We start from the raw sequence: 25,741 nt of genomic DNA, 5'->3' as shown, positions 1-25,741 counted from the left end.
CCACCAAGCCGTATGTCTTACGATATTCCTTATGCAGCCTAATTTAAGCTTGATTAGACTGTTGAACCTTAATACTCTTCATGTATAAGGATATGTGCGATAGTAAAGATAATTTGGCATTATTTCAGTCAGTTTTCCAATATTGTACGATTGACCTAAGAGCCATCCCGCAGTTGGCTACCCGGGCCTATATGACTGTGTGTTAATCATGAATCTTATGTGAGTAATAATTATTCAAGAAGGCGAAAGTGTTGGCTTTGACAACTCACGGATGCCGAACGTTGTTATTGAAAGATATGTTGATTTGTGTACGGCATAGATAAGAAGTGAATGAAGCCTTAAGCCTATCCACAGACAACAGTCATCAATGACTCGGATTGTGTGGGCTTTGTATAGCAATGCATTCCTGATTTTTAACGCCCACCGTACAATCCAATCGTCTAACATTAGGGTTACCATATTTCTGAATCGGGAAAGGAGGACACTATTTCAAAATTTTTAAACACAGAATACCAGTGGAAAATCCGGAAAAACTAGTAAATTTTTACCACTTCGTAGTCGGTTGACCAAAATAAAAAAAAAAGGTCAACTCTCGCTCAGCCGCCGGAGCGTCACTTCGGTGCTGATTTACGGCATCTCAGTCAAATGTTGCTATAAATTTGACCAAAATTCCTAAAAAGAGGTCAAAATCTCAAAAAGGAGGACATTTAGGCGTCCTGTGAGGACATTTTCAAAAACCCGAAAAGAAGGGACAAATCATCCTAAAAGAGGACGTATGGTAACCCTATCTAACATAACTTAGTACGCGAAGCATCTTTTCGAATGTTGTCAGAAAAATGAACCAAATGTGCTAGTCGCAACATTGATGCTGCGATTCAGGTGCAGCTTCACTATTTTGTGCGTTCTAAATGCAAACACATATACTTCGTTTCCATGCTCGGCCGATGGGCCCATTTTCGAGAGACTCGGCCGACGAACGAGAGAATTTTGTTGCGCATTTACAGTGATGCACACCCACGTCGGCCGACTCGTCGGCCATCTAGTAAATCCTTCGGCTTAGCCCTTCGGCCATGCTTGCGCTGTGTCTTCGATTAGTTAATTGGTATTCGCTACTTACAATACACTTTTCGTATCAAATTAACCATGGCTGCACTCCGGACGGATCTTGGACGCCTTGAGAAACCAAGAATTATGATCGCAACGGAATTTAGTAGTACCGGTACCGCTACGAATTACCCGTAGGCTACCGAAATCTTCGCGATCAGATCACATACGCTGCTACCACAATTCGAAGGTTTGCGTTCTATGGTGCATGGATACAATACAAACTATATACCGCTTGACCACAAACTAGGTGAACTTATTCACATTCCCCTGGTAAGCAAATCATCGACAGGACACTGGACGTTCATGTCTGAATCATGACGACGAAACAGTAGTACAGAGACTACTGGAGAAGTTACTATTCTGTGCTCGAAATTATTGGACCACGATATCCCATATCTATATCTCCCACATACTAAGATATGTCACCAATTTTCATCTTTTATCCATCTCATTTTATCTTTCTGTTCATCGTGACCATTTTACATGTTGGATGCATTTCGTGTTCAAGGTCAAAGCGTGTTGTTTGATTGGATGACCGCTACAAGTCTTTTCGGCTCATTCCTACCGAGTCATTTATCGCAATCTTCTGATTATTATGAAATTGTTACTGAGTAAGTAAGCCAAAAACGTCATCGCGATCGCTTCGCCCACCTAGTTCGGCCAAGTCACGGTTGGGTTACGTCTGCTCATGGAAACACGGCCGACATGTACAACGCAACGTCATGGCCTTTCGGCCGACCGTCGGCCGAGCATGGAAACGAAGTAATAGGCCTTTTGCAGGACTTCGATCACGTGACTAGATACGCATAGCAACAACAAATTGGTTAGCAAGCTACTTTCTCGCGCACCTGCTACAGTGCTAAATATCGCATAGTGTACTGTTGATTTCTGGTTGTAAACGTTTCGGAAATTTGTTGTAGAAGCCATAGGTTAGTTATCTATAGACGGACAGATACGCAATGGGGCATTTCCACTTCATTTTGAACACTAGGGGCGATAAAGATAACTCGACCCAAAACTGTTTTGTTGCTATATGCTTTACTATGGGACTGGACTAAACATGGACCTAATTTCGTCTCTTGAAGTACAATAAGGATGGTGAAAGTATCCACATCAATATGAATCATCCATATGGATATCAAATAGCTGTTAGGGATGAAAAAGGTGCTGTTTCTTGGCGTCTTGTCCTGTCTTGGAAGTGCTGAAATTATGATTCTATCTTTATCACCAATTGTATTGATTTATATTTCCCATTTAGCACTCATAACTACACCAGATAGACTGGATTCCACACAAACCCTTTCTAGATGTATTATGACTTCGACCAAATAGCTGTCTGATTGAAAGACTTTCAATACCTTCCTATCCTTTTATCTCATCACTATCTGTTGGTGTTTTTGAATGATAAAATACTATAACAATACCAACTAGATTTCATCCTCTCTGATGAATGGCAATTAAGGATGAGCCATGTAACAGTTGTATTGTTGCAGTTATAATACTAATTAATACCAACTAGATCTCATCCTCCCTGATGATTGACAATTAAATGATGTACCAGCTGTATTGTTGCAGGTATCTTGAACAAGCAAAGTATCTCGAATATTTTTTTGCCCGACACAGGAAATAAATTGTATAGTAAGCACATAAACTTTCTAAGTAACTTATCATTCATGGTCATATTATTACTCGGTTACATAATAATTATTAACTTGGTTGAAGTAATGTCAACCCGCTATTTGAGAAACCCATGTATGGGACTGCTCTAAGACACAAAGCAAAATACTACGATGGAAACCCAATTGATACAAATAGCATCACCATATCCAAGAATAATCAATGAGAATGATAATGAGAAACTTCCAAATTGTAACACAAAAATGAGCTCGCAAGCATTGGTCATTCTTGATCATCTCGGTTGCATTTGAAAATCTTGAAGGTTTCAGCAAAGTTTGTTGCGCTACCAAACAAACATAATGTATCATATACATATAATAAGAGTCCTTGTACCGAGCAGCCTACAATAGTCGATAATCGTCAGATTATACTTTCATCTGAACAACGCACACGCAATGTACAATGCGATGCAATGAACAGATAGGAGGATGCCAAACGACCAGTTGCGATTGCAGTTGCGGTCTCTGGCAACCACCTCGGCCCAGTGCCGGATGTCACAGCTGCTTTTTACACGTCGGTCTCTTTTCCGCAGGTCTTTCTTGCTTTTTCCATTCTTGCAAGTGCGCTCTTTCATCGGGTATCCTGTTTTGTCGAGGCCATATATGATCGTTTGCTTTACTGTCGTACAAGTAAGCATAATTTCCATGTCTTTCAGTTGGCAGTACAAAAATGACGTCATGCTTCCAATATTGAAGTTTCATCAGCTTCATTGTAATTCAAACACATGATTTTATATGTTGTAGGACCACACAGCAGCAACTGCACATTGCTTGATTTTCCATAACGCACACCACGCTCATGGGGGAGCTGATTTACTGCAAGATAAGCAGAATAAATCATGTTGGTGAAATGATATTCTGCAGGTGCAGACAACTTTTCCAGGACTAGGCATCCGTACCTTTTCTTTGTAAACGGAACCATCCTCCCGATAACTTTCTATTTCTAATTGATGCATCTTTTGAGATCAAATGACCGTCATCCTTACACAATGAGCAAAGCCATATCATACGACTCTCGAAAATTAACAGCAATGTAAGCTGCCAGGATGTCTATGTCCATCACGAGGACAAGACGCCAAGAAATAGCATCATTTTCGTCGGTAACAGTTATTTGATATCCATATGGATGATTGATATTGATGCTTTCACCATCCTCGTTGCACCCCAAGAGACGAAATTAGGTCCATGTTTAGTCCAGTCCCATAGTAAAGCGTATAGCAACAAAACAGTTTTGGGTCGAGTTGTCTTTATCGCCCCTAGTGTTCAAAATGAAGTGGAAATGCCCCATTGTTATCTCATAGATTGGGTCTGTCATATTGAATCCAAAACATCATTCTGAAGAACTAAGAATAGCAGCCTCGGAAATTCGGTCTCGGTACAGCATAGGAGATTTTGGCCTTGAAACTGGAGACTGTAACACGACACATACGGCTTTATTACTGTCTGTAGGTCTGCTGCGTAATCGCCTTTGGAAAATATATTACCGAATAAATACGTGGATGAAAGCTTTAAACTTAGTACACTGTTACATGACATCATCGAGCAGTGGTCTCATGGCCCTTTTCGGTATGGTACACTGTCAAAATTATTGCAAACAGACCAACACCGAATTTTGCGCAAAATTTACTGAGGAATAGGCTGATCAAGTGATCAGCTGTTAGCCGCCATCGAAAACGAAATAGCTATCGCGCTTGACAGCAGGGGGTTGTGAGCAAATGGCTTGAAGGCCACAATTTCACGGTGAAATTGACATTGGAGAATATAATATCAAAGTAAATATTTGAATGCAAACTGAGAATGATATCATCATCTCAGTTCACGTTACCGCAGATACACCGGCTTTTGCGTGAAATCCGCAATGCGTTGTATGCTAAAGTGTCAGATCGGAGCACATCTCTACCATACTCGACCTTGATAACGAAATTACTACCCTAATCACTGAGTGTCAACCTTGAGACTTGGCACAGCGTTCGATACTAAAACCAAGACATACCGTGCAAAAGCTTATGACGGATCTAGGTAAGGAGCATCGTTAAAATCAATAGATACCAATACCGGCTTTGCGTATATTCTGTTAGCGATAAATGACGAGTCAGCTCTCACTCGAATTAGGAAACGAAATTACCACTAACACAGTTCAGTGACAATTAAACTTGAAACTTGGTACAGCGTTCGATACTAACATTAAGACTTACCGTGCCAAATTTCATAACCGATCTCAGTATTGAACATCGTCAAAATCAATGGATACCAATACCGGCTTTTGAGTAAAATCTGTTTGCGATATGTGACGGATCAGCACACACTCAACTTCGGAAACGGAATTACTACCCTAAACTTTAAGTAGAAACCCTGAAACTTGGGGCAGTGTTAAATACCACCATCACGACATGACATACCAAATTTCAAAAGTTTTCATGGTGTGAAACACCATCAAAATCGACCTATACCAGCAAAGGTCAACTAAACGCATATTACGGTAATCGAGTTCAGATATAGATACGATTGTTACATCACACCTTAGGTGCGACCAGGCATATTTGCCCCGGTTGTTTGGCCATTTTACGAATAGGAGAGAGTAAATCACCGTTTCTTTATTGTGCGCGGCTTTGAGAGAATAGACAGTGAAAGCTTGTTATGAGCGCTACCGGGGCATGCCCCGGCTAGGCATTCGCAAAGCGAAAACACGGAAGAGAATTCGATTTTCGCAGAGACTTCGCTATATATGGGCATTTACAAGCGAAAGGACAAGAATAATATGATTTTCGCTGTGATTTCGGTATATATAGATTGGTGTGCGTCTATAAATGGTAAAGAATTGTTATTGAACAGAATATTAGGTGGGGCAATGCCTCAGTTGCCCTATAGGACGAGCCGCCACTGGCTGAATGCAAAATAATGAAGCTCGCTGTACCTCCAAGAAGCTCCTCGAATACAAAAGTGATAATTTTCGTCATTTTCTTATCGAGTAGTAAATTTCGGCTGACTGGTGCGAATGAAAATATTTTTCAAAAAAAAGTGCGAATGGAGCTCAAAAAGGTTGAAAAGCACTGGATACTATGACTTCGTTACATGATGTTATTTCGTGACTTCCAGTCTGCTATATCAAAACATATAGAATCGCCCAATCGTAGCTAGGCTTCTAAACTAAGAGACGCACACGATTTCAAATTGGTATTTCTCTACACTGGCATAAAATTTTCCCAGCGGGATGGCATTTGTCTTGTGAGGTTCAGATTGCAAAGACAGGAACATTCGGCGTCAGTCATTTAGGCGTTTATTTACAATTAAACCTATGTGTATTATATATATATATAGAACGCAGTCTTCGGTCAGCATAAGGGCATAGACCTTTTCGGCCAAGGTTTTCTCGCTGCCGATCGTTCTGGCACACTTCTTGGAGTCACATATGTTATATGGCCTAAAACTTGATTGTAGGTCTTGATGGGTCGTAGCGCGGTAATGGCCTAATACCCAATAATAAAGATAAATGGCTTCTTGAATTCGCGCCAGCGCGAAAAAATTTTGAAAAATAAGCATAAATTTTCAAAAAATACTTTATGATTTATGCTAATTCACGAAATAATTTTGGGCCCCCTTCGAGCTCGCCCCCCAATTGGGGCGTTTGGGGTGCGGCAGTTACGGTGCTGGGTGTGAATCTTCCACAGGACAAGCATGCGACCGCATCATGGGATGCAAATGGTAGTTAAAAGCGATTCTTAACTTTTAATCCCTCCCTGCACCCCGTTTCTGAAAGCGCCATTTCTTCGCGGCATTGTGATGCCTGTAGTTTAGACGAAAGCGCTATTCACTGAAGTTGTATCGAATAATACGTTACAATACGCTCAACGTTCGAGTAGTAGGCTATCATACGTTCTCCTTTAGGAGTATAGCTCAGTGCAGTGGTAGGCCTACGTTTTCAGGAAATCGAAAATGTCTTCAAGCACGCGTCGAAGTGTCTAATACCTTTTCGGTAATAGTCCTGCTATAGTCCTATACATAGGCGCCGACTTACGAGGTTACGAGGTTATGAGGTGGTGGCCACCTCGTACGAAATGTTCAAACGCCCAAGTTGTTTGTGACCAGTAATTAGTAATCAGGCGAATCGATGCGACCTCGTTAAAGACGTCTTCGTTTTTGATACGCGCGTGTGCCAGGCGCGTAGCCAGGGGGGTTACCGAGTAAATTCGGCCCCGTGAATATCCGCGCTATCTCCCACGATTACGCGATCTACGCATACCCTGACATCCAAATCACTTAATATTAGCATAATTATGTGATTAATTCATGTTAACGGTTGGTAATACATTTTATTTTATTGTCGGAGGGCCGAATTTACCGAGGGCATCGCCGAATTCACTGGCTGAATTTACCGAGGGCCGAATTTACTGGCAACCATCCATTTACTAGCTGTAGCCTATAATTCGTTACGCATCAACAAGCAATATTAATACTTCAGTGCGGTAATGATGAACAACAGTGGACGCGTTTGGATCTAATCCAGATTATCACATTTATTTGAGAGCTCGCACGAATAGTTGATGGGAGGCTCAGAGGTCGCTAATATTCAGATTGTAAGATGCGGATTCGCAATTAGTGCAACATGCATGTTGTTACTCAAGACAATAGGTAGCAACCAGTGTTGGGATCAAGTCACTACCTTCGAGTCGCGAGTCATTTCGAGTCATTGCACATTTTGACTCGACTCGAGTCAAGTCAATCGATTTTCGAAGGTGACTCGAGTCAAGTCAAGTCACTAGATTTTTGGAGGTGACTCGAGTCAAGTCACACTTCAAGTCAAGTTGCCTTTTCGAAGTATGAGGCATGCTTACGTCATTACATTCTGCTAGCTGTCTGAAATACCGATTGAGTGGTCATTGGTCATTGATTCTGAACCGATGAACGAATATGGAGTCAAATATACACGCAAGAAGGCACGCTGTATCGCTCACATATAAGTATAAATGCTAGCTACGTAAGTAATTGCATAGCTTCAGGTTATATAGTTACCAGCCCCCCGAAATGGTAAAGACGAATTGACGTTCGAGCTTGTGCGATTGTATCTCGTGAATAAGAGGGACCGGCACAGGCTCACTATCAAAAAAGCATTCCCTAATGCGTTGCGTAAAAGTGCGTCTGCTGTACCCGACATGCAACATCCAACATCACTATTCAAGTATTTGTCAGAATCATCATTAGCTAACACGGCTTTGACGATGGCAACAGCATTTTATCGAGGGAGAATCAGCTGATATGAATGGGAAATTGATGTGCAAAGGCCCAAACACGGCCAAGACCAAGACGCTTAGAAAATGGCTTAGGGCTCCCCCCCCCCCCCCCCCACAAGATCAAGCTTAAAGTGGGCATGGATATGATCTTTCAGCTAGTGACACCTCTCGGCTCTTGCTAACCCCAATATCGGCTCCGTATTCGCTGCAAAGCGTTGCCAGGTATCGTGCACAGCTCTGAGTTCAAAAAAATTAAATTGATGTCATGATTTTTTGTTGTGTTTGTGTTCCTTAAATACAGGGGCCCAGTAGCGTATTCAGGGGGGCTAATGGGTGTCCGGTATCCCCCCCCCCGTTTCCAAGCTCGAATATCACCCTTCCTAAATCTATTTCCATTGATCTAATATTTCTTATCGATAATCCCCATATTGCCGCCCGGCATCATCCCTCCATCGATCGAGCAAACAATGCAGTGGGGTGATGCCGTTTTCTCGTATTGTTCTCTCGTCTACAGAAGCCCGACAAGCACATCGTCACATGGCTCTCTCGCCTCATCTGAACGCTATTATCCAGTTAGAATAACACTCGTATTAGACGCCGTGAAATTTCGATACCGCGCAGGTTGGTTTTCGTGTTTAACAGTTTATTATCAACAAACGTTTAGAACAGTGGTTCTCAACCTTTTTTTGACACGCCCCCCTTTTTGATAGTGAAAAATTTCACGCCCCCCCTTATCGTCATATCACAAAATCCAAACGGGATGCTAGCAACCCCAACAGATTGTTTCGTGGTATGGTCGGTTATGAATGTTGATGAGAGAATAAAAATATGAAATTGGGTCTATATAGAGAAAAACACGCCGCGCGAAAAATGTTTTTAAGTGACCACTTCTTCGCGTCCCCTTCAGATGTTTCACGCCCCCCCAAGGGGGGCGCGCCCCCCAGGTTGAGAACCCCTGGTTTAGAACATGCGTGCTAGGCATGTATCATTAGAGATAGCAGATCCCTACAGTACCAAAACAGATTGTACTAATCGAATGTCCGATATGGAATCTATCATGTAGGCCAGGGGTGTCAAACTCGAAATGCGTCGCGGGCCGGATTCAAACGATCTGATCGCTCGCGGGCCGGACCATTTGAATGACTAAAAAACAAAATCCTTGTTTTTTGCTTGAATACTCAATGATTAGGCCTACTCAATAATATATGACATTAGAACGGATCATAGGGTTCTACTCTAGCAACAACTTTATTAAAGAACTATGGAATTAGCAAAATTAGGATTATGGCCGGCTAAATAAGGTAATATAAACTAGCAAAAGAGTAGCTTTAAGAACGACATACCTTATTCTGCATGAGTTATGAGGAATACAAGAGATATATTAAAGCTGGTTCATTACTATTGTATCGCGATTCGGGTTTCTCCGTATGCAGAGGTGCGGTTAAGTCATAAGCGAAATTATGAGTGCGTCCACAGATATTTGAATTATAGTTTTGTGCAACAGTTATATTCTCCGTGTATCCTGCATTTACTGGTTTTGTCACTATGCCGGTTTCACTTTTGTGAATAACTACATTTTGGCTGCTCTTCCTTGCTGATGGTGACTACAGTGAAGCCACAGCACCACTGTCGGATGTGGCCTATCGACGAGTGAACATACTCGACATTTGCTATCTTGAGGAATTATTTAATGATAATATTTCGTACAAAAAATCTCAACATTTGTAAAAAATGTGCTGTAGTATACGGCCATTTTTCAAAATAGCTTCGCGGGCCGGATGAAATGGTCTGGCGGGCCGGATGCGGCCCGCGGGCCGTATGTTTGACACCCCTGATGTAGGCTATTGATCAAATTTGCGATGATTTAGTTAGGTTGTTGTCCTGTTTTAACACGCTAGGCCAGTAGTAAAAACATCGGAGGCTAGGCCGCTCCGTGACTTGCGGCGTGTGATAGTTCTACATGAATGTTCAATGTAATGTTGTAATAACGAGAAGTTATAGTCTTTGCCTTGACAATTCGCAATTGTGACTTTTACACCGCAAACGCATTTAGGAATGCATTTTGATTGCGAGCCTAAGCCTGCGCCGGCCACTGTTATTCACGTGATGTAATCGCACAAGCTCAAGCGTTAATTGGTCTTTACCATCTCCACACACCAAAAAATACTACACTATCTTGGCAGACAGTGGGTATCATATTGATTTAGAACAAAATTAATCCAGATCATGTGCAAAAACAGACTGAACAATTGATACAAACCAGGACAGACTATATTTCATTTACGTATCTACACTGTTCGAGTGTTCGTATTTCAGCGCAAAATGGAGAGATCTCCTGCTGTGCTGTAATATGATCTGCGCGCACTTTCGTGATAACATCCTCGCTTTGGTAATTAAGGTCAAAATACCTCGATGTCTCTCTTTCTGCTGTTATCTTCGTTAACGGGTTACAATGTTATGTTTAGTTGTACTTAGTTTTGTATATGCGAATGAAGAAGTCACAAACACGAGTAACATTGTCTGACTGTGGTAATATCTGCATTTGTGCATACGTTTAACCTGATCAATCTGTTAGCACTAGGAACACCCTCTCCTTTTAAAAACACCCCCCTTTTCTAAAGGTGCCCCCCGTTTTTTCCGGCTGGATACGCCCCTGCAGGGGCCGCCAACCCGTGTCCAGCAAGAAGGTTTTTGGGTGGTCCGCGAGGCGGTTCTCAAAATTTGTTATCATATCCAAACAATAAATTATCCAGGTAATTTTCTGTGAACTTGCAAAAGCAACTGAAAATTTGATTAGCGTGACCGCAAACTTTAGGATGTTAATTACTAAAATAGCAATTCCGACGTATTGGCGTGGTCAGGGGCAATCCACATTTTTCGTAGATCTTCGTATGTGATAATAAAGTAGCATATTTCATGGCAGATATTTGACTTGATATTAATATTATTGATATTGATATTAATTTACAGAAATGAGTCCAACTATATTCACAATTATGAGAGAACGTGTCTTTCAACATGAGACTTTGTGTCTGCGCTCATAATAAGATCGTCGGCGACAGGGATATAGAGTTATATATATCCCTGGTCGGCGATAAAGCCTTTGCACAAAATGATTGACGCATGCTCACTGAAATACTCGATATTTATTAGTCCAAGCGCCGATTAATCATTTCCTGGCCAAACGAGCCAAACGTTTAAAGAGGCTACCAACAATATATCCAACAAACCTTATTATTGACCGAATTCATTCATTAGCCTAGCGAGGCTAGCCCATCTGCACTGACTTTTCATGACGTAATTGTTATTGATATTGATGCATAGTAATGTAAGTCTTCTTTTTACCGTTACCTAATCCTATTCGTTCCTTCCGGACGACTAAAAAATAGACATCAACATTTAAGTGGCCAGTGCAATGGTTCGTAAGTCTCATGCCGACTTTTGGCTGAAAAGAATGCCCACCCATGCTTTGAGAAAATATTACTTCTTTTGTGGTCATTATGCCCATCGCCTATGTTAGAGAGCATATCGTTGTACGAATGTAAAGTTTCAAAATGTTGTTGCTAAACTGTGTGGCCTATTTGATATTGATATTGAATTCATGCGGCCCGCAGCCGCAACGAAATTCGAAAAGTGGCCTACGACCTGTTTTGAATTGGCCACCCCTGTACTATACCATGCTATGTCCTGGTTACTGTATTGCAATGTCTCTGAGAGGGTGGAGTGCTGATGTACTCAGATTAAGCCTGAACAAGTATTGTCGAGGTACTGCATCATCGTGTGTAATTTATCTAACATAACACTTGCACTTAAGCAGGTGTGTAGCCAGGGGGGGTTTTGGTGGTCGAAGCCTCTCCTTTAGAAGCGCGAAACCCCCTCCTTAATGCGAAACCCTGTCCTTTTGAAATGACCGTGCTGACGCTAATGCTTAGTTGCAACTCAACAAGTCGTATGATCAGTGTTGCTGCGCGGCCAATTAGCGAGATTCGTCTTGGCACAATGTAGGCCTAACGTGACGCGATCTCCCGCTGAGATGATTGCAATATTGGGTCATTGATCTCTGCGCGCTCCCCAATCGTTGCTGGCCTGATTTATCGTGTCTCCAACAAGCCTAGTTCCACAGGCTTGAATAATCGCATATGCAATAGGTCTTGTTCGAACGATATCATCGATGGCCTGCGCCAGTGGTGTCAAACTCAAATGTGCTCCCGGGTAGGCTGGGAAAAATCGAGTACCTGAGTGATTCAATTCTGAATCAACGTATTAGGATTTGAGTCGAGTGTTCGATGATCACTGATTATGACATAATAATAGTATATAAGATGTCAATGTTGAAATATATAGTATGTAGTATGTACCTCTTATGCCACCACAAAGAATATAATGCCTGTTATTCATCACATTGAAGATACTTTGGTATTATTTCGACCCTACCGATTTCATTGCACTTTGCGATAATGTTGTGGGAGGATTGTGACTTCGGAAATGTCTCGTTTCCAGTACCGTTTGTAGCTTTGTACTATGTTTCGTATGCTGCGATACCGCCAATCAAGGCTTGAACACATGAACAGTGGAAAATGGTATCGAAACTATAATTCTTGTTGATAAAATAACTTTCGGTGGCGAGGAGCGTATAATTTCAGTACTTGAAAAAACCGTCTTGTTGCTACTCGACTCAAATCATTAAAATAATTACTCGATTCAGATTCGAGTACTCGAATCATTGTGCCCAGTCCTGCTCATGGGCCAATTTCCTAGTTTTTTGATGAGACGGCGGGCCGCAGCATCAATAATAATGGGGTATTCAATGTATAATTTCCAAATAGGCCTTATTTGACGGTACCTTGCTGACTGGCATCCCTCAATCTCTGTGAAAACGTAATTTACGATTGTACTATTCACGCTTGGCACTATAAAAATAACATTTTTAAATATTTGAATATTTGAATAAAATTGTATTTCTGCTAGATATATTTTGTCAAAATAACAAGTTATAGACACCATGCGAGACTGCGAGAGGACAGATTTATCATTATGACATCGTCAAAGCTGTCGCGTTATAACATTGCAGCTAGAGGGCATTTGATGTGCCACAATTATGGGTAGAATATTTAAAAATTTACCAAGTCAGCGTTGATCAGTAACAACTTGAATAGTCCTATAATAATTTTTGTGCCATAGTAATAGTATTGTTTCTGAACCTTTTTAGCGTTCGTAGGCCTTGTGCTTCCAATAAGATTTATCGTACCCCTTTTCCATTTTCAACACAATTTCTGATGGTACCTACCAGAGTTGGATCAATTGTAATTTGTAATTGTAATTGAATGTAATTAATTACATTTTTCAATGTAATTGTAATGTAATTGTAATTGAAGCATTTTTATTTTGTGTAATTGTAATTGTAATTTGACAAAAATTTTGCTCAATTACAATTTCAATTACATTAAATTGCTTTTGAGACCTGACAAGCACAACATAAAACAATTGACTTATAATGCATTCTCTTTGAACGAACGACAAGGAATTTGGTGGATCCATTCGCGGAAGCCATTGACCGCGCCCTTGCGGGCGAAGTTTATTTTTATTTTTACCGCTATGCTGGCCTCAGCTGCCATTCCATACAATTTTTAAATTACTAACCAACCGATGGATTCGCAACACGTGGCTCACGATTGAATACGCCGAGAAGCGAACTGCTGAGCCGGCTAAAAGCAGCAGAATTGATAGTCCCATAGCGGGCGATCCAAGAGTCAAAATTTGATATGTATGGTCCTAATCGAAAGCTAGTGTCGCACTGATTCCGCAATAAAAGTATATTTCCAGGCAATGGTACCATCCCAAAATAGTCGTGAAAGTCTGGGAATCGGCATTGTTCTGAACAATCGCTATGGGCGTAACTGGTAATTGTTGTAGTCATGCTGCTGCAGCGCTCTCACTTTTCAGAACAGTCGGCCTTAAACGGCTATTTTGGAGCAGTTACATTGCCCTGACGAGATTTTATTTTGTATTTTCGGAATTAGTACATCAATAGCTTACGATGAAGACCAGATGCATCAAATTTGGACGCATGAATCGCCAGCTCTAGGACTATAAAGTTCGCTGGTTTTAGCCGACTTTTCAGTACGTTTGTCGGTACATTCATCCGTGACTCACATCTTGCGCATCTAGCCGTGGGTTGGCAATCTACAATACGATTTCAGATCACGATGATGCATCGTTATTTCGTCTGGCTAACTAACCAGACCACTGGATATTATATAACGTCTTATCTGACAAAGCACGGTTTTGTTTTTACTCCTCATCCTAATTCCTACGTCCCTCGATAAAAATAATATTGTTTCTTTAATTATATACTATATACGCAAATCCAACACATGCATATATTATAATACTTTTTCAACGACATACTGCACCCTATCCTCAATCCTAACCCATAGGAAATTAGGTAAATAACATTTTACATTTCCAATTACGTGAGCCATAATTACCTAGCATACAAAACACGCTTACATTACGTCACAGTGACATCTTACATAGCATACTATGTACGCACATCAACGCATTTATTACTACACAATCTGAACTAGACTTGAATTGTTCTTAAATACGCTACGGTTGTCAAGGACCACGGTTGAATTTATGACTATTCAATACATGTCCAACAGCAGCAATTGTAATTGTAATTGTAATTGTAATGTAATTGATGCATGCTAGGAGTAATTGTAATTGTAATTTGATATTTTTAGCATGGAGTAATTGTAATTGTAATGTAATTGAAACATTCATGAAAGTAATTGTAATTGTAATTGTAATTGAACTGAAATAATGTAATTGATCCAACTCTGGTACCTACTATTGTAAGTGTGTTTGTCACCACTAACACAGCATGACATTTTACAGGAAGTGATCGCTCATACAATATCTGTAGATTGAAAGACAATTCATGACGCTCACATTCGCTATGATCTGATGTTTGATCATGTAGCCTGTGTAACGGTTACAGTACAGTACCACCGCTATAAAATCATTTACCAACAACATCCATTTCTCGAAATTGTGCCTCAAATCACTTTAGCATTATTTCAAGAGAAACCACCATCATTATTGGAATTGATATTTATTATGATCCAACTGAGTTATCATAAAGGACTGCCTGGACTTTAGTCTGGAAAATGTAGGTATGTAGCATCACATCTGTGCTCTGTGTACTTGATTTCAAATTAATGGAATATTTGACTGACTGTCTCTGACTGGTATCTTATCTTGCCTCTATTCATTGATTTATTGACCGAAAAAAAAATCAAATTTATTTTTATGGAGAAAGTGAAACTGGTTTCTTTGTGGATTCATTTTTGCATATGTTCTCAGTATCTCGGAATTGAAAATATTCCGTTTATGTATAAGTACACAATATATAGGCTACCTAATATATTCATGATATATAAATAGAATGTAGAGTCATTAATATGTACCATACCGCTGTGTTTTATTTGTGCAACAGGTTGCGTTTGAGTACTCAGAAGACTATCGAAAAATGTTGTGACCACATCTTGTGGTCCTGATATAGTCTTTGACAGGTTTCTGATTTTTCTGGTCATGGCAGAATCGTCGTCTGAGATTAAAGAAACGATAAGCTGCAGTGAAGGAACAGATTATCTCGAAAGGCGCTCTACGCCGGCCACTAGTGAGGCGAATTTGGGGAGTAATCTTTCCAACAATGGATATAAAAAGCGAGAAAGACGCCACATTTATCACGATATTGTGCCGGTGAAGACTAGAGAAGCAGAGATGGTTAGTTACCAGTCTCCTGAAATCGTCAATGGACACGCAGATCAAGAGCCCAAATTTTCACTAGTGAAGCCAGATATACCGCCTAAACCGAAATACATTTTGCGCGATAAAAACCAACGGCATGTGTATCAAAGTATAAATCTGACATCTGACAATGCGCAGTTCCGGCCCCCGCCATTACCCAATAAGCCTCCTCGACTGCAAAAATTGAAACCACCGCAACGGGACTCGTCCCCTCCGCTTGTACGGGATTTACCACCTCCACTTCCCCCGCGTGTTTTAAACGAGGCCGCTATCCAGCAACGGCACAGATTAGACCACGAATACTTTGAAAATCTGCGAAAAAGTGTTGATCAGAATCTGCTCGGGTTGGTAGAAGCTACCGATCTTCCCGTTCCACTGAATTTGCCTGAAACTTTGAATATGCAATCTTCGAGATCGAGGATACAATATGGTGCTCACAGTCCTCCTTTGACTAACGCTGGAGGCAATGAGAATTCTAGTCCGAGACGACATTCACTGCCGGATCACGAGCTACTGGCTCCATCCACGTATAACACGCCTCAACCGGAGCGGCCTCCAACCGCCGCCTTTCCAGATTTGAATATCGGACTGATGAAAAATTCCTGCAAAGTCAACTTGGCCAAAAATTTTCTGCTTCTAAAGCAGTGCGGATGGTATTGGGGAAATATGAGCTGGCAAGAGGCGGAAGAACTGCTTTCAAGGACGAACGGAAATGGTAATATAGCACAGTAGGTCTATTAGACACATTGACCATAGACCATCATTTGTCATATTTGATGAAATTCGGCCACATCAACTAGTCAAAAGGTAATAACGGGATGGATCTCGAAAAATCTATCGATTCTACCACCTCAATGCATTGAAATGCTGAATTCAAAATCGATAGCGTAGGTTGAAGCCCGTTTTAGTAAAATTTCATTGTCAATCAAAACGTGGTTCAGATTAAATCAATGACTTTGTATTTTCAGGTGTTTTCCTTGTCAGAGACAGTCAAGACCCACGACATCTACTCACGATCACTGTTCGTTCTACTACAAACACACTGCATCATATCCGAGTTGAATATTGTGAAGGTAAGCTTTGTATTTATTCTTCAGCTATTCTATGAAATATTCCCTTCTGATGTATCATCTCTTTCAGACTTGTGCAAAACACTCATTTAGTCAGTTTAAGGTCAACTAACCAACGTTTTTTTGAATTGTTCTAGTTCTAGTTGCAGATATTGAAAAGTTAGTATTTCTAGTTCTAGTTTCACATTTGAATAAAAAGATTAGTCGCCGAAGAACTAGAAAGTATGTGTCGTTGTTTTTTATGAATCGAAATACCAGTGTTTTGTTGAATGATGCTTGTGCAATGTGCAGCCATTTCTAGCTCAGAGCCAGCACTACTAACAGTTGCGTAGCCAGCGCGTGCGTTTCGGGGGTTGGGGCAACCCCAACGCCAGAGGTAGCAATTTGAAAATGAGAAGCAGGAAATACATTTTAAAAAGTGAGTAGTTCTAGTTCTAGTTGCAGATTTTGAAAAGTTGGTAGTTTTAGTTAAAGTGATGCGTTTTGAAAATTGTGCAGTTCTAGTTACAGTTTGGAGTCGCGCTTTTTGAAAACCCAGCAGTTTGTTGTACAAATCTGATCTCTTTCCTAGTCATAATTTGATTACACCCTGGCGATCCCTTTGACATTCATCAATAAATATTCCAACTACAATGCAGTCTGAATGTCTCGTATTTTAAGCATCGTTAGGAATTTGATAAACTTTGAATGAATCACAATTTCCAGGTAAATTTCAACTGTATGAACCAGGAGGAAGTGTCAGCCAAAGCACCGCGCAGTGCGTCAGACATTCCAATATTCAGCAATTTATTCATCTCGCGGTCAAGCATTCCATGTCTGGCAGCTTCTTGTACTTCTTGAAGCCGAGATTCATGGGAGAACCACCTGTGCAAATACAGTGAGTTGTGGACAAAATATTGTCGCGAATCGCTGCGTCATAATTGCCTCGCTCGTTTCATCTCATTTCCTTCCTGATCATGTGAACTGAGCCTTACACTTTCACTGTTTGTAATCTATTCATCGGTCAACGTATCAAAATATAATAGACACCAACATCAACGATTGTCATTTATGATGACATATTTTGAGTTGTGACAATAGTTGACACAGACGAACAGATATAATAGACCTATACGTGATGTACATTTAGAGTTGGTCAAATCACTTCAGTAGAAGGAATGTCATAAAATTCCACTCAATTACAAGTAGCTTAGGGCAAGGGTGTCAAACTCAACTAGGGTTGCGGTCCGGATTCAAAAGTTTTGATTGCTCTCGTGCCGTACCAGTCATATGATTCCAATGTGCTACAAATCCATGCGGTACATTCATTCTCACTGGAATGCTTTATAATATAAACGCAATGCATAATATTATTATACATTTTATGACGGAGTATGTAGGGTCTATTCAAGCACCAACGTTTTTCGCAAACAATGGAATTGGCAAAAATACAATGATTTGAAATTTTGTTGGATTTTTTTTATATCACCAATTCACCAGCTCGAGTTTCTTTGGAGACTGTGCTGGGGCCTTTCGTGTCGGAGTAAGGTACGAAGAAGTGCGACCAAAGATGTTTCAATTCAATTATATTCGTTGTGTAACTATTAAAATCATAACGTATTGTAGATAGAACGGTTTCGCATTGGCGTTTCCGCTTTTGTGAATAGCTATTATTTGGTCCATTTTGCCATAAAACTCTGAACGTAATTTTTAAATACTCACAAAATTGCCTCATGGGACGGATGAATCTGTCTGGCGGGGCGTATGTTCAACACCCTTGGCCTAGCATCTACGAAACCCCGAGTAGCCATTTCCAAGACATGTATAACTATTTCAAGTTGAAGTAAAAAATAAGCTATGAAAAGTTATGAAGTAAGTAGTTTCAGAAAGTAGAAAGCAGTTAATCGGAGGTTGTATATTCCGGTCTTCCACAACTAAAACAATACGAATAATGACATCACACATACGGTAGTTTTTGAAAATATACTCTGTTATCTTGATACAAGGGTATCTCGCCCTTTGTTATGACAATTACACTCAGAAAATTGATGCAATCATATCTCAAAACTACTTTCTACTTTACAAAATCCAAATAGCAAAACATGGTTAGTTCTATAGTTCAGCCTATAAGGCAGTTGTCACTTGTGTTTGCCCAATAAAGATATAAAACAGGTTCTGAGCTATTTCTGTAGTCATTTTTTTCATACATCTATGATCTACTGGTATATCGGATAGGAATTTCTTTATTCGTGATGCTAGGATATTCAACCAGGAATGTAATTCCACGTGCACTTGTGACCTCTGTCTGCAAACCAAGTTCAGGCTAATGTGTCGCAACGTTTTCAGATGGCAGTGATTGGTATGTGATCACATTCCCGCAAATTATTGGTCATCAGGCGACTTGTAGTTCATTGCATTGATTTGAATCACACTGTTTCTTACGATTTAGACTTCTGACGCCGACATCCAGGCTCTCCAAAATCAAGTCGTTGAAATATGCCTGCCGCATGGTGATCCGAAAGTATGTCGTTCCCGACTTGATACCTAGATTGCCTGTGCCGCCGAGTATACAGCAGTATCTTGGAGAAGGGCCATATTATGACGCAAAGGAAGAACGTAGCTAACTGTTGGGGGTCTGACTTTGTTGGTGGGATGTCTGCAATTTTGGACTTTTTCGAGTGTGTGGTATTTTTACAATATTTATAGAAACGTTTATTTGTGCAATAAATTAATCAACTCTTCGTGTATTGTCGTTCGTGTTCCGATTTGAACTGCTCCGAAATGTCTATTCAGTCAATCTGGGGAAATTCGGATGATGCATAAGGAATCGGCCAAGGGTTTGATTTAATTTCATTGCTTGAACTGACGTCGATATTGGTAATCAGGTTTTGATGTGATTGATATCCTGGCGCTGGATTTAATGAAGCCAGATACTCGTAAACCTGACATGAAGTTAGGTTGATTAAGTAGGTAGGCCTGCTATAAAACTACCCTTTTCCATGGATAATACATCAAAATTCTGTTTACGAGTTGACGTGTGGTGATTAGTGATTTACTTTAATTTTAGGCATGTACTGACTTAAATTTGCAAACAAAAGTATAATAACCGATAGGGGCCTCTTGAGACTTTGGCGAACCTGCGGTCATGAAGTATGCGCTCAACCTGACGTAAACCAAACCACAGTCGAAGTTCTCTATTCCTAGAAAGAATTTCTTCTGACTAGATTTTACTAATCTTAACAGGTCAGATCGCCTATAGGCCTAACTGTTTAGTGTAACCACCATAACTTTAACCTTATTCACAATATTTCACCACTTTCAGGGCCGTTTATCGACGAATAATATGGTTTCGCAGTGTCAAAATGAGTTTTATCGTGAACTGATTCGAATTCTGAACTATAATCGCTGTTATTTCGAATTTCATATATTGTTTGACTTTGGTAGTCTAGTCAGTTCTGTTTAGTGTTAACAACTATCCTTACAAAACAACAAAAGACTGCGATACAATGAAAGGAAAGAAAGGAGTCGATGCGACTTGGAGTTGGAGTAGTCTTTGAAAGGCATGCACTCGCACGTTGAATGAGAACTAATATAGAAAAACGTAAAAGGACAAGCTAAGAACAACGATATATATATCTGACTAGTGTTTACTGTTTAGTCGCATAATTTGATGAGCGTCGTCATTTTAACGCTTCTGAATTCCAAATATGTTTTCTGGTCCATGAATTCATCAGCACCTTTAACTAGAAAGATGCACACACCACACAGTTTGAGACTGCGGCGACAAATATCATTGCGAGACCACCAGTAGGCTCTTGACAGAACGGAGATCAGAAGAGACTCGCATTGAGTGATGACAGCGGTCGCAATCCCAAATTCGAAGGCTCTGCTATACCTTGTGATATCGAACTGTGATTGACGACATTCGCACTACAAATGCTGATCAGCAGCGAAGTTGTATAAAAATCGGCAATATACGGAGATCTACCAATAACAAGCTTCCTTGGTGAAATTTCTATAAAACGAAGAAGGTCAGGATATTCACAAATGCAGACTCAAGTACTTCTCGGTAGGGAACAAGCTGCTTCTCATGCTAGAAACCTGAGTGGTGTAGCCTATGTGTGCGAAGTCGCTGCCCTGTTTGTTTGTATGATTGCATTCTTTCCTGTCTGCGCGGTATTTTACAAGAAAGCATCTGAACCTATGCCGGCAAAGAGACAACAAGAGACGTCTGGGATGCGAAGCAAGCCCACAGAAGTCTTGTTGTACATTTTATATATCGCTGCGGTAGATATTCTGGAAGTTTTTGGTGCATCTGTAGCTCTCAGGCCTTCCAATGACTGGCGACCCTACGCTAAGCATGCGAGAGACCCGGTTGGAGTGTCCGCAGTAGCGTACGTTTCGAAATGTCGGCTTTCTCCTCTCATATTCTTCGCTTTCCTTACGGAGTCTTTATAGCCCAGAGAAATATCCAGTAAAAGACGAAAGAAAATAGCAAGGAAAATTGTCTAAAAAGAAAGATCAAGATCAAAACACATCGAATTGAGAAATCGCATATCCAGGTGGATACGTTGTATCCTAGAAACATTGCATGGATTATTTACTTAGTTCCGCACCACATGGTCAACGTTTTAGTTAGTTGGCCATGGCCATAGTAGGACAAACTCATACACGACTTCAAGTCAGCATGATTGCTGTCCTCGCCAATAAAAGTCATATAATCTACCCACATCCGTGAAAATTTTAATATGAAGCAATTGCTTTTATGATAATTATAATAATATTAAGATAAATCAGCTAATACATTGCAAGCAATGATATATTACATTTATATCATTGATTGCAAGTGCCGAAAGCGGGGTTAAAAAATGATGATGGCCCAGTTCACCAAGGCCGAAATCAATATAGGTCGAGTTCACTGGTTATCGACACAGTACTATTTACTAGGAGGGACAAATAATAATCATAGCCTTACATTGGCTTTGGTATTGGCTAATAACCACTGATATATATATCATCATCATCATCATTGGTTTATTAGCAATTTTATCAGTTCAATACACCACAAAAAATGCGATACAATGAATAGACAGGAAGATGTCGAAGCGACTTGGATTTGTCAATGGAATCGGACACCCACCTTGGCCTAGGCGTAGTAAAAAGGAGGCATGCACACTGAATGAAAGTAAAGAATACAGTATAGAAAAAGAAAGCGACAAGAAATAGGGCGGCATGTCATGGGAAGCGAGATCGATAGGTCAGTCGTGGTCCGGTAATCTTGAGGATGGACTGTATTTATTTAGTAGTAATTGCTTGTATTTCGACTTGAATGTGGACATGCTCGTCGACTGTCGGATGGCCGGCGGGATACTGTTCCACACATCAGGTCCGGCATATTTGATGGAGCGATGATCTTTTCGGTCGATCATATGATATTTGGACGACGTGGACGCGCGTGTGTTGTACTTGTGCGCTTTTGATTCAGAGGTAAAGAAGTCATTGAAATATTCGGGGCAACGACCGCAGTGAAACTGATACATAAACTTGGCGATTTCTAGTTTCCGCATATCTTCTATGTTTAGGACGCCTATGTACCATTGCCAATCCGAATGACATCCAATAAGTCGCTGCTGAAGAGATTCGGCGTCCTAAACATAGAAGATATGCGGAAACTAGAAATCGCCAAGTTTATGTATCAGGTTCACTGCGGTCGTTGCCCCGAATACTTCAATGACTTCTTTACCTCTGAATCAAAAGCGCACAGGTACAACACACGCGCGTCCACGTCGTCCAAATATCATATGATCGACCGAAAAGATCATCGCTCTATCAAATATGCCGGACCTGATGTGTGGAACAGTATCCTGCCGGCACCGGCACCGATTCCGAAAATATAAATTAAAATATTGATCAGGCACTGATCCACCTAGAATCCGTCCTCCAAGTCTGAAATATCGGCATTGTTCGAACAATCGGAGGGTCGCAACGGGTCATTGTTTGGCCATCGTGTTGCGGTTACCCGATTGTTCTGAACAATGCCGATATTTCAGACTTGGAGGACAGATTCTAGGTGGATCAGTGCCTGATCAATATTTTAATTTATATTTTCGGAATCGGTGCAACAGTAGCTTTCGATCAAGACCAGATTCAGTAATTTCTGCGCTCGGGTAGATAACTTTTGGATGGACAGAAATCCTACAGTCGCTTACGCAAAACAATTCTCCACTCTAGCCTCAGCGAAGCGGAACGAAGCTGCAAAATCGGTCGTTGCCGTTCCATGTTTAATTTCTATAATGTTGACACTATAGTGACCAAGTGACGAAATGCATTTACAACCCTGCCACACCCACCGTTTGGTTTGCTTTTGGATTTCCACAACACCGAAACGAGAAGTACCAGTCCGTTCCAGTCAATCAGGGTTGGTAAACAAACTCACCTGCAACTCTGCAGTCTGCACGTATGTCATGTGATCTCTATACGTCAAGAATCCTCGCAATATGCATGCTTGCTGAATGCCGACCAATTTTGCTGTGATTTCCCGGTATGAGTTTCCTGCTCTTGCTGCGTAGGCGTAGGCGACAGCGGACAGGGCGGGGCGTGTTGTATGTTTTGAGACTTTTTCCGACGATAGATTGCTAATCTACCGTAATCTATTGTGCGACAGACAGCATGCATCACTAGAGGCCATTTCACAGTACAAACTACCAGTGTTGGGATCAAGTCACTACCTTCGAGTCACGAGTCATCGCACATTTTGACTCGAGTCAAGTCAAGTCAATCGATTTTCAAAGGTGACTCGAGTCAAGTCAAGTCACTCGATTTTTGGAGGTGACTCGAGTCAAGTCAAGTCAAGTCACGAGTCAAGTCACATTTCAAGTCAAGTTGCCCTTTCGAAGTATGTATGAGGCATGTAGCCTATACATCATTGCAATTTGCTAGCTGTCTGAAATACAGTTCGAGTGGTCATTGATTCCGTACCGATGAACGAATATAGAGTTAAATATAAGCGCAAGAAGGTGCTGTATCGGTCACATATGCGTAGAACTGGTAAACTACGTAATTGGATAGTCTCAGTTTAGAGTTACCAGCCAAAATAGAGAATAGAGAATCGGAATGATAATGATGCAATACATTGTAGCCTACCCAGTTACAAATAGATACGATACTATTGGAGCCTGCGACAATGGTTGAGGACTACATAAACTATATTCGACTTGAATTTCAATAAAACAAGAGGTTTTGGTTATGGTAAGAACAGATAACAGAAATATACATTTTGCTATTATATTACTTTACTGCTTGAGTTACGACAACGTATACTGTAAGCTTCTATCACTTCGTTTGCGGTCAATTTATTTGTGAGAGAACAATCGAGGCTCAGTGAAACGCACGGTCATTGAATGATTGGTCGCTTTCACGGGTTACACAAGCGTTTCGCGAACAATCCGAACATATGCAAGATACTGTGATTTATATCGACACCGATTACTTGATGACTTGAAATTGACTCGTGAATTTTGCTCCGAGTCATGAGTCAATCCACATTTCTGATACGCCGAGTCAAGTCAAGTCAAATCATTTTAGCAAAGTGACTCGAGTCAAGTCAAGTCATGCGAAAAAGGTGACTCGAGTCTGACTCTGACTCGAGTCATCCCAACACTGCAAACTACACGATCGTCGGTTATGTCGACTATTGGTATGGTTTTCTAGATGGGAGACAGGCAATTGGGCATACGTTCGTTCTCGCACTCGGCATCGCAATTAACAAACATGTAACGATGTAAGGTAATTAGAATTATATTCTTATTAACATTTCTAATCATTCATCGATATATGAAAGCTGATGAGTGACAGTTGCAGTTTGACAGTATGAGCGATAAGAAATTGTCAGTTGATTCACATATATTAATATTGCGAACGTGTATACAATGTCCATGATATCAACCAAAGAATGTTGATATCAACATACTATTTCAAGTTTTTAATTTGTGTTTTAACCGGTGATGCAGCATGACTTGTCATAGCTTGCTTAGTTTTTAGATATTTCATTTGGCAATTCCTCATTTAGTGTGCACTGTCCATGTTCTGTAGCCCTGTAGCTATAGGCCAAGGTTGAAATTCAATTGTGGGACTCCAACCGCCAGGCCATTTCTACTCCTTCCTTTGTTTTCATTGTGGAAATTCTTTAATTGATGATTCGGAGTCTGAGCATTGTAACATTTTTTTTCAATTTGTTACATCATGTGCCGTCGATTGACCACCGTCGAATTTTTTTGAAATCAAACACTTGATATAGCCTACTCATCATCGTTGAAGAAACATCTATATAACAGTGTTGGGATGACTCGAGTCACCTTTTTCGCATGACTTGACTTGACTCGAGTCACTTTGCTAAAAGGGCTTGACTTGACTTGACTCGGCGTATCAGAAATGTGGATTGACTCGTGACTCGGAGCAAAATTCACGAGTCAATTTCAAGTCATCAAGTAATCGGTGTCGATAAAAATCACTGTATCTTGCATGTGGCCGGATTGTTTGCAAATCGCTGGTGTAACCCGTGAGAGCGACCAATCATTCAATGATCGTGCGTTTTACTGAACCTCCATTTTTCTCTAACAAATAAATTGACCGCAAACGAAGTGATCGATGGTTACAGCTTACGTTGTCGTAAACTAGTATAGTAAAGTAATTTAATAGCAAAATGTCTATTTCTGTTCTCTGTTCTTACCTTAACCAAACTCCAAACCTCTTGTTTTACTGAAATTGAATATAGTTTGTATAGTCCTCAACCATTGGCGCAGGCTCGAATTGTATTATATCAATTTGTAAATGGGTAATGTATTGCATCTTATGAATTCGTTTCTCT

The 25,741-nt window shown here is 40.6% G+C and overlaps 1 protein-coding gene and 1 long non-coding RNA gene across 3 annotated transcripts; one reads left to right on the top strand and one right to left on the bottom strand.

Moving 5' to 3' along the window:
* The first annotated feature begins 15,498 nt into the window (after positions 1-15,498).
* LOC145440372 (uncharacterized) lies at positions 15,499-19,616 on the top strand. The gene is made up of 4 exons (XM_080317965.1): positions 15,499-16,541; positions 16,795-16,899; positions 17,602-17,773; positions 19,325-19,616. Exons 1-4 carry the CDS (start codon positions 15,608-15,610, stop codon positions 19,497-19,499), a joined length of 1,386 nt encoding a protein of 461 aa, XP_080174091.1. The 5' UTR covers positions 15,499-15,607; the 3' UTR covers positions 19,500-19,616.
* Positions 19,617-21,105: 1,489 nt separating this feature from the next.
* LOC145440391 (uncharacterized) lies at positions 21,106-23,780 on the bottom strand. 2 transcript variants are annotated; one of them, XR_013915536.1, is made up of 2 exons: positions 23,226-23,780; positions 21,106-21,383 (listed from the first exon to the last, which is right to left on the bottom strand). It is a non-coding gene; the product is annotated as an uncharacterized LOC145440391 (long non-coding RNA). The 2 variants fall into 2 exon arrangements; XR_013915535.1 differs by having other exon boundaries at positions 23,312-23,780.
* Positions 23,781-25,741: the final 1,961 nt, after the last annotated feature.

The sequence above is a fragment of the Botryllus schlosseri genome, chromosome 6, assembly GCF_051294905.1.
Source record: "Botryllus schlosseri isolate E-star chromosome 6, Bs_hap1, whole genome shotgun sequence".
NCBI classification, from domain to species: Eukaryota; Metazoa; Chordata; class Ascidiacea; order Stolidobranchia; family Styelidae; genus Botryllus; species Botryllus schlosseri.
The sequence above is the reverse complement of the archived record's forward strand: the minus strand, read 5'-3'. Positions and strand labels throughout refer to the sequence as shown.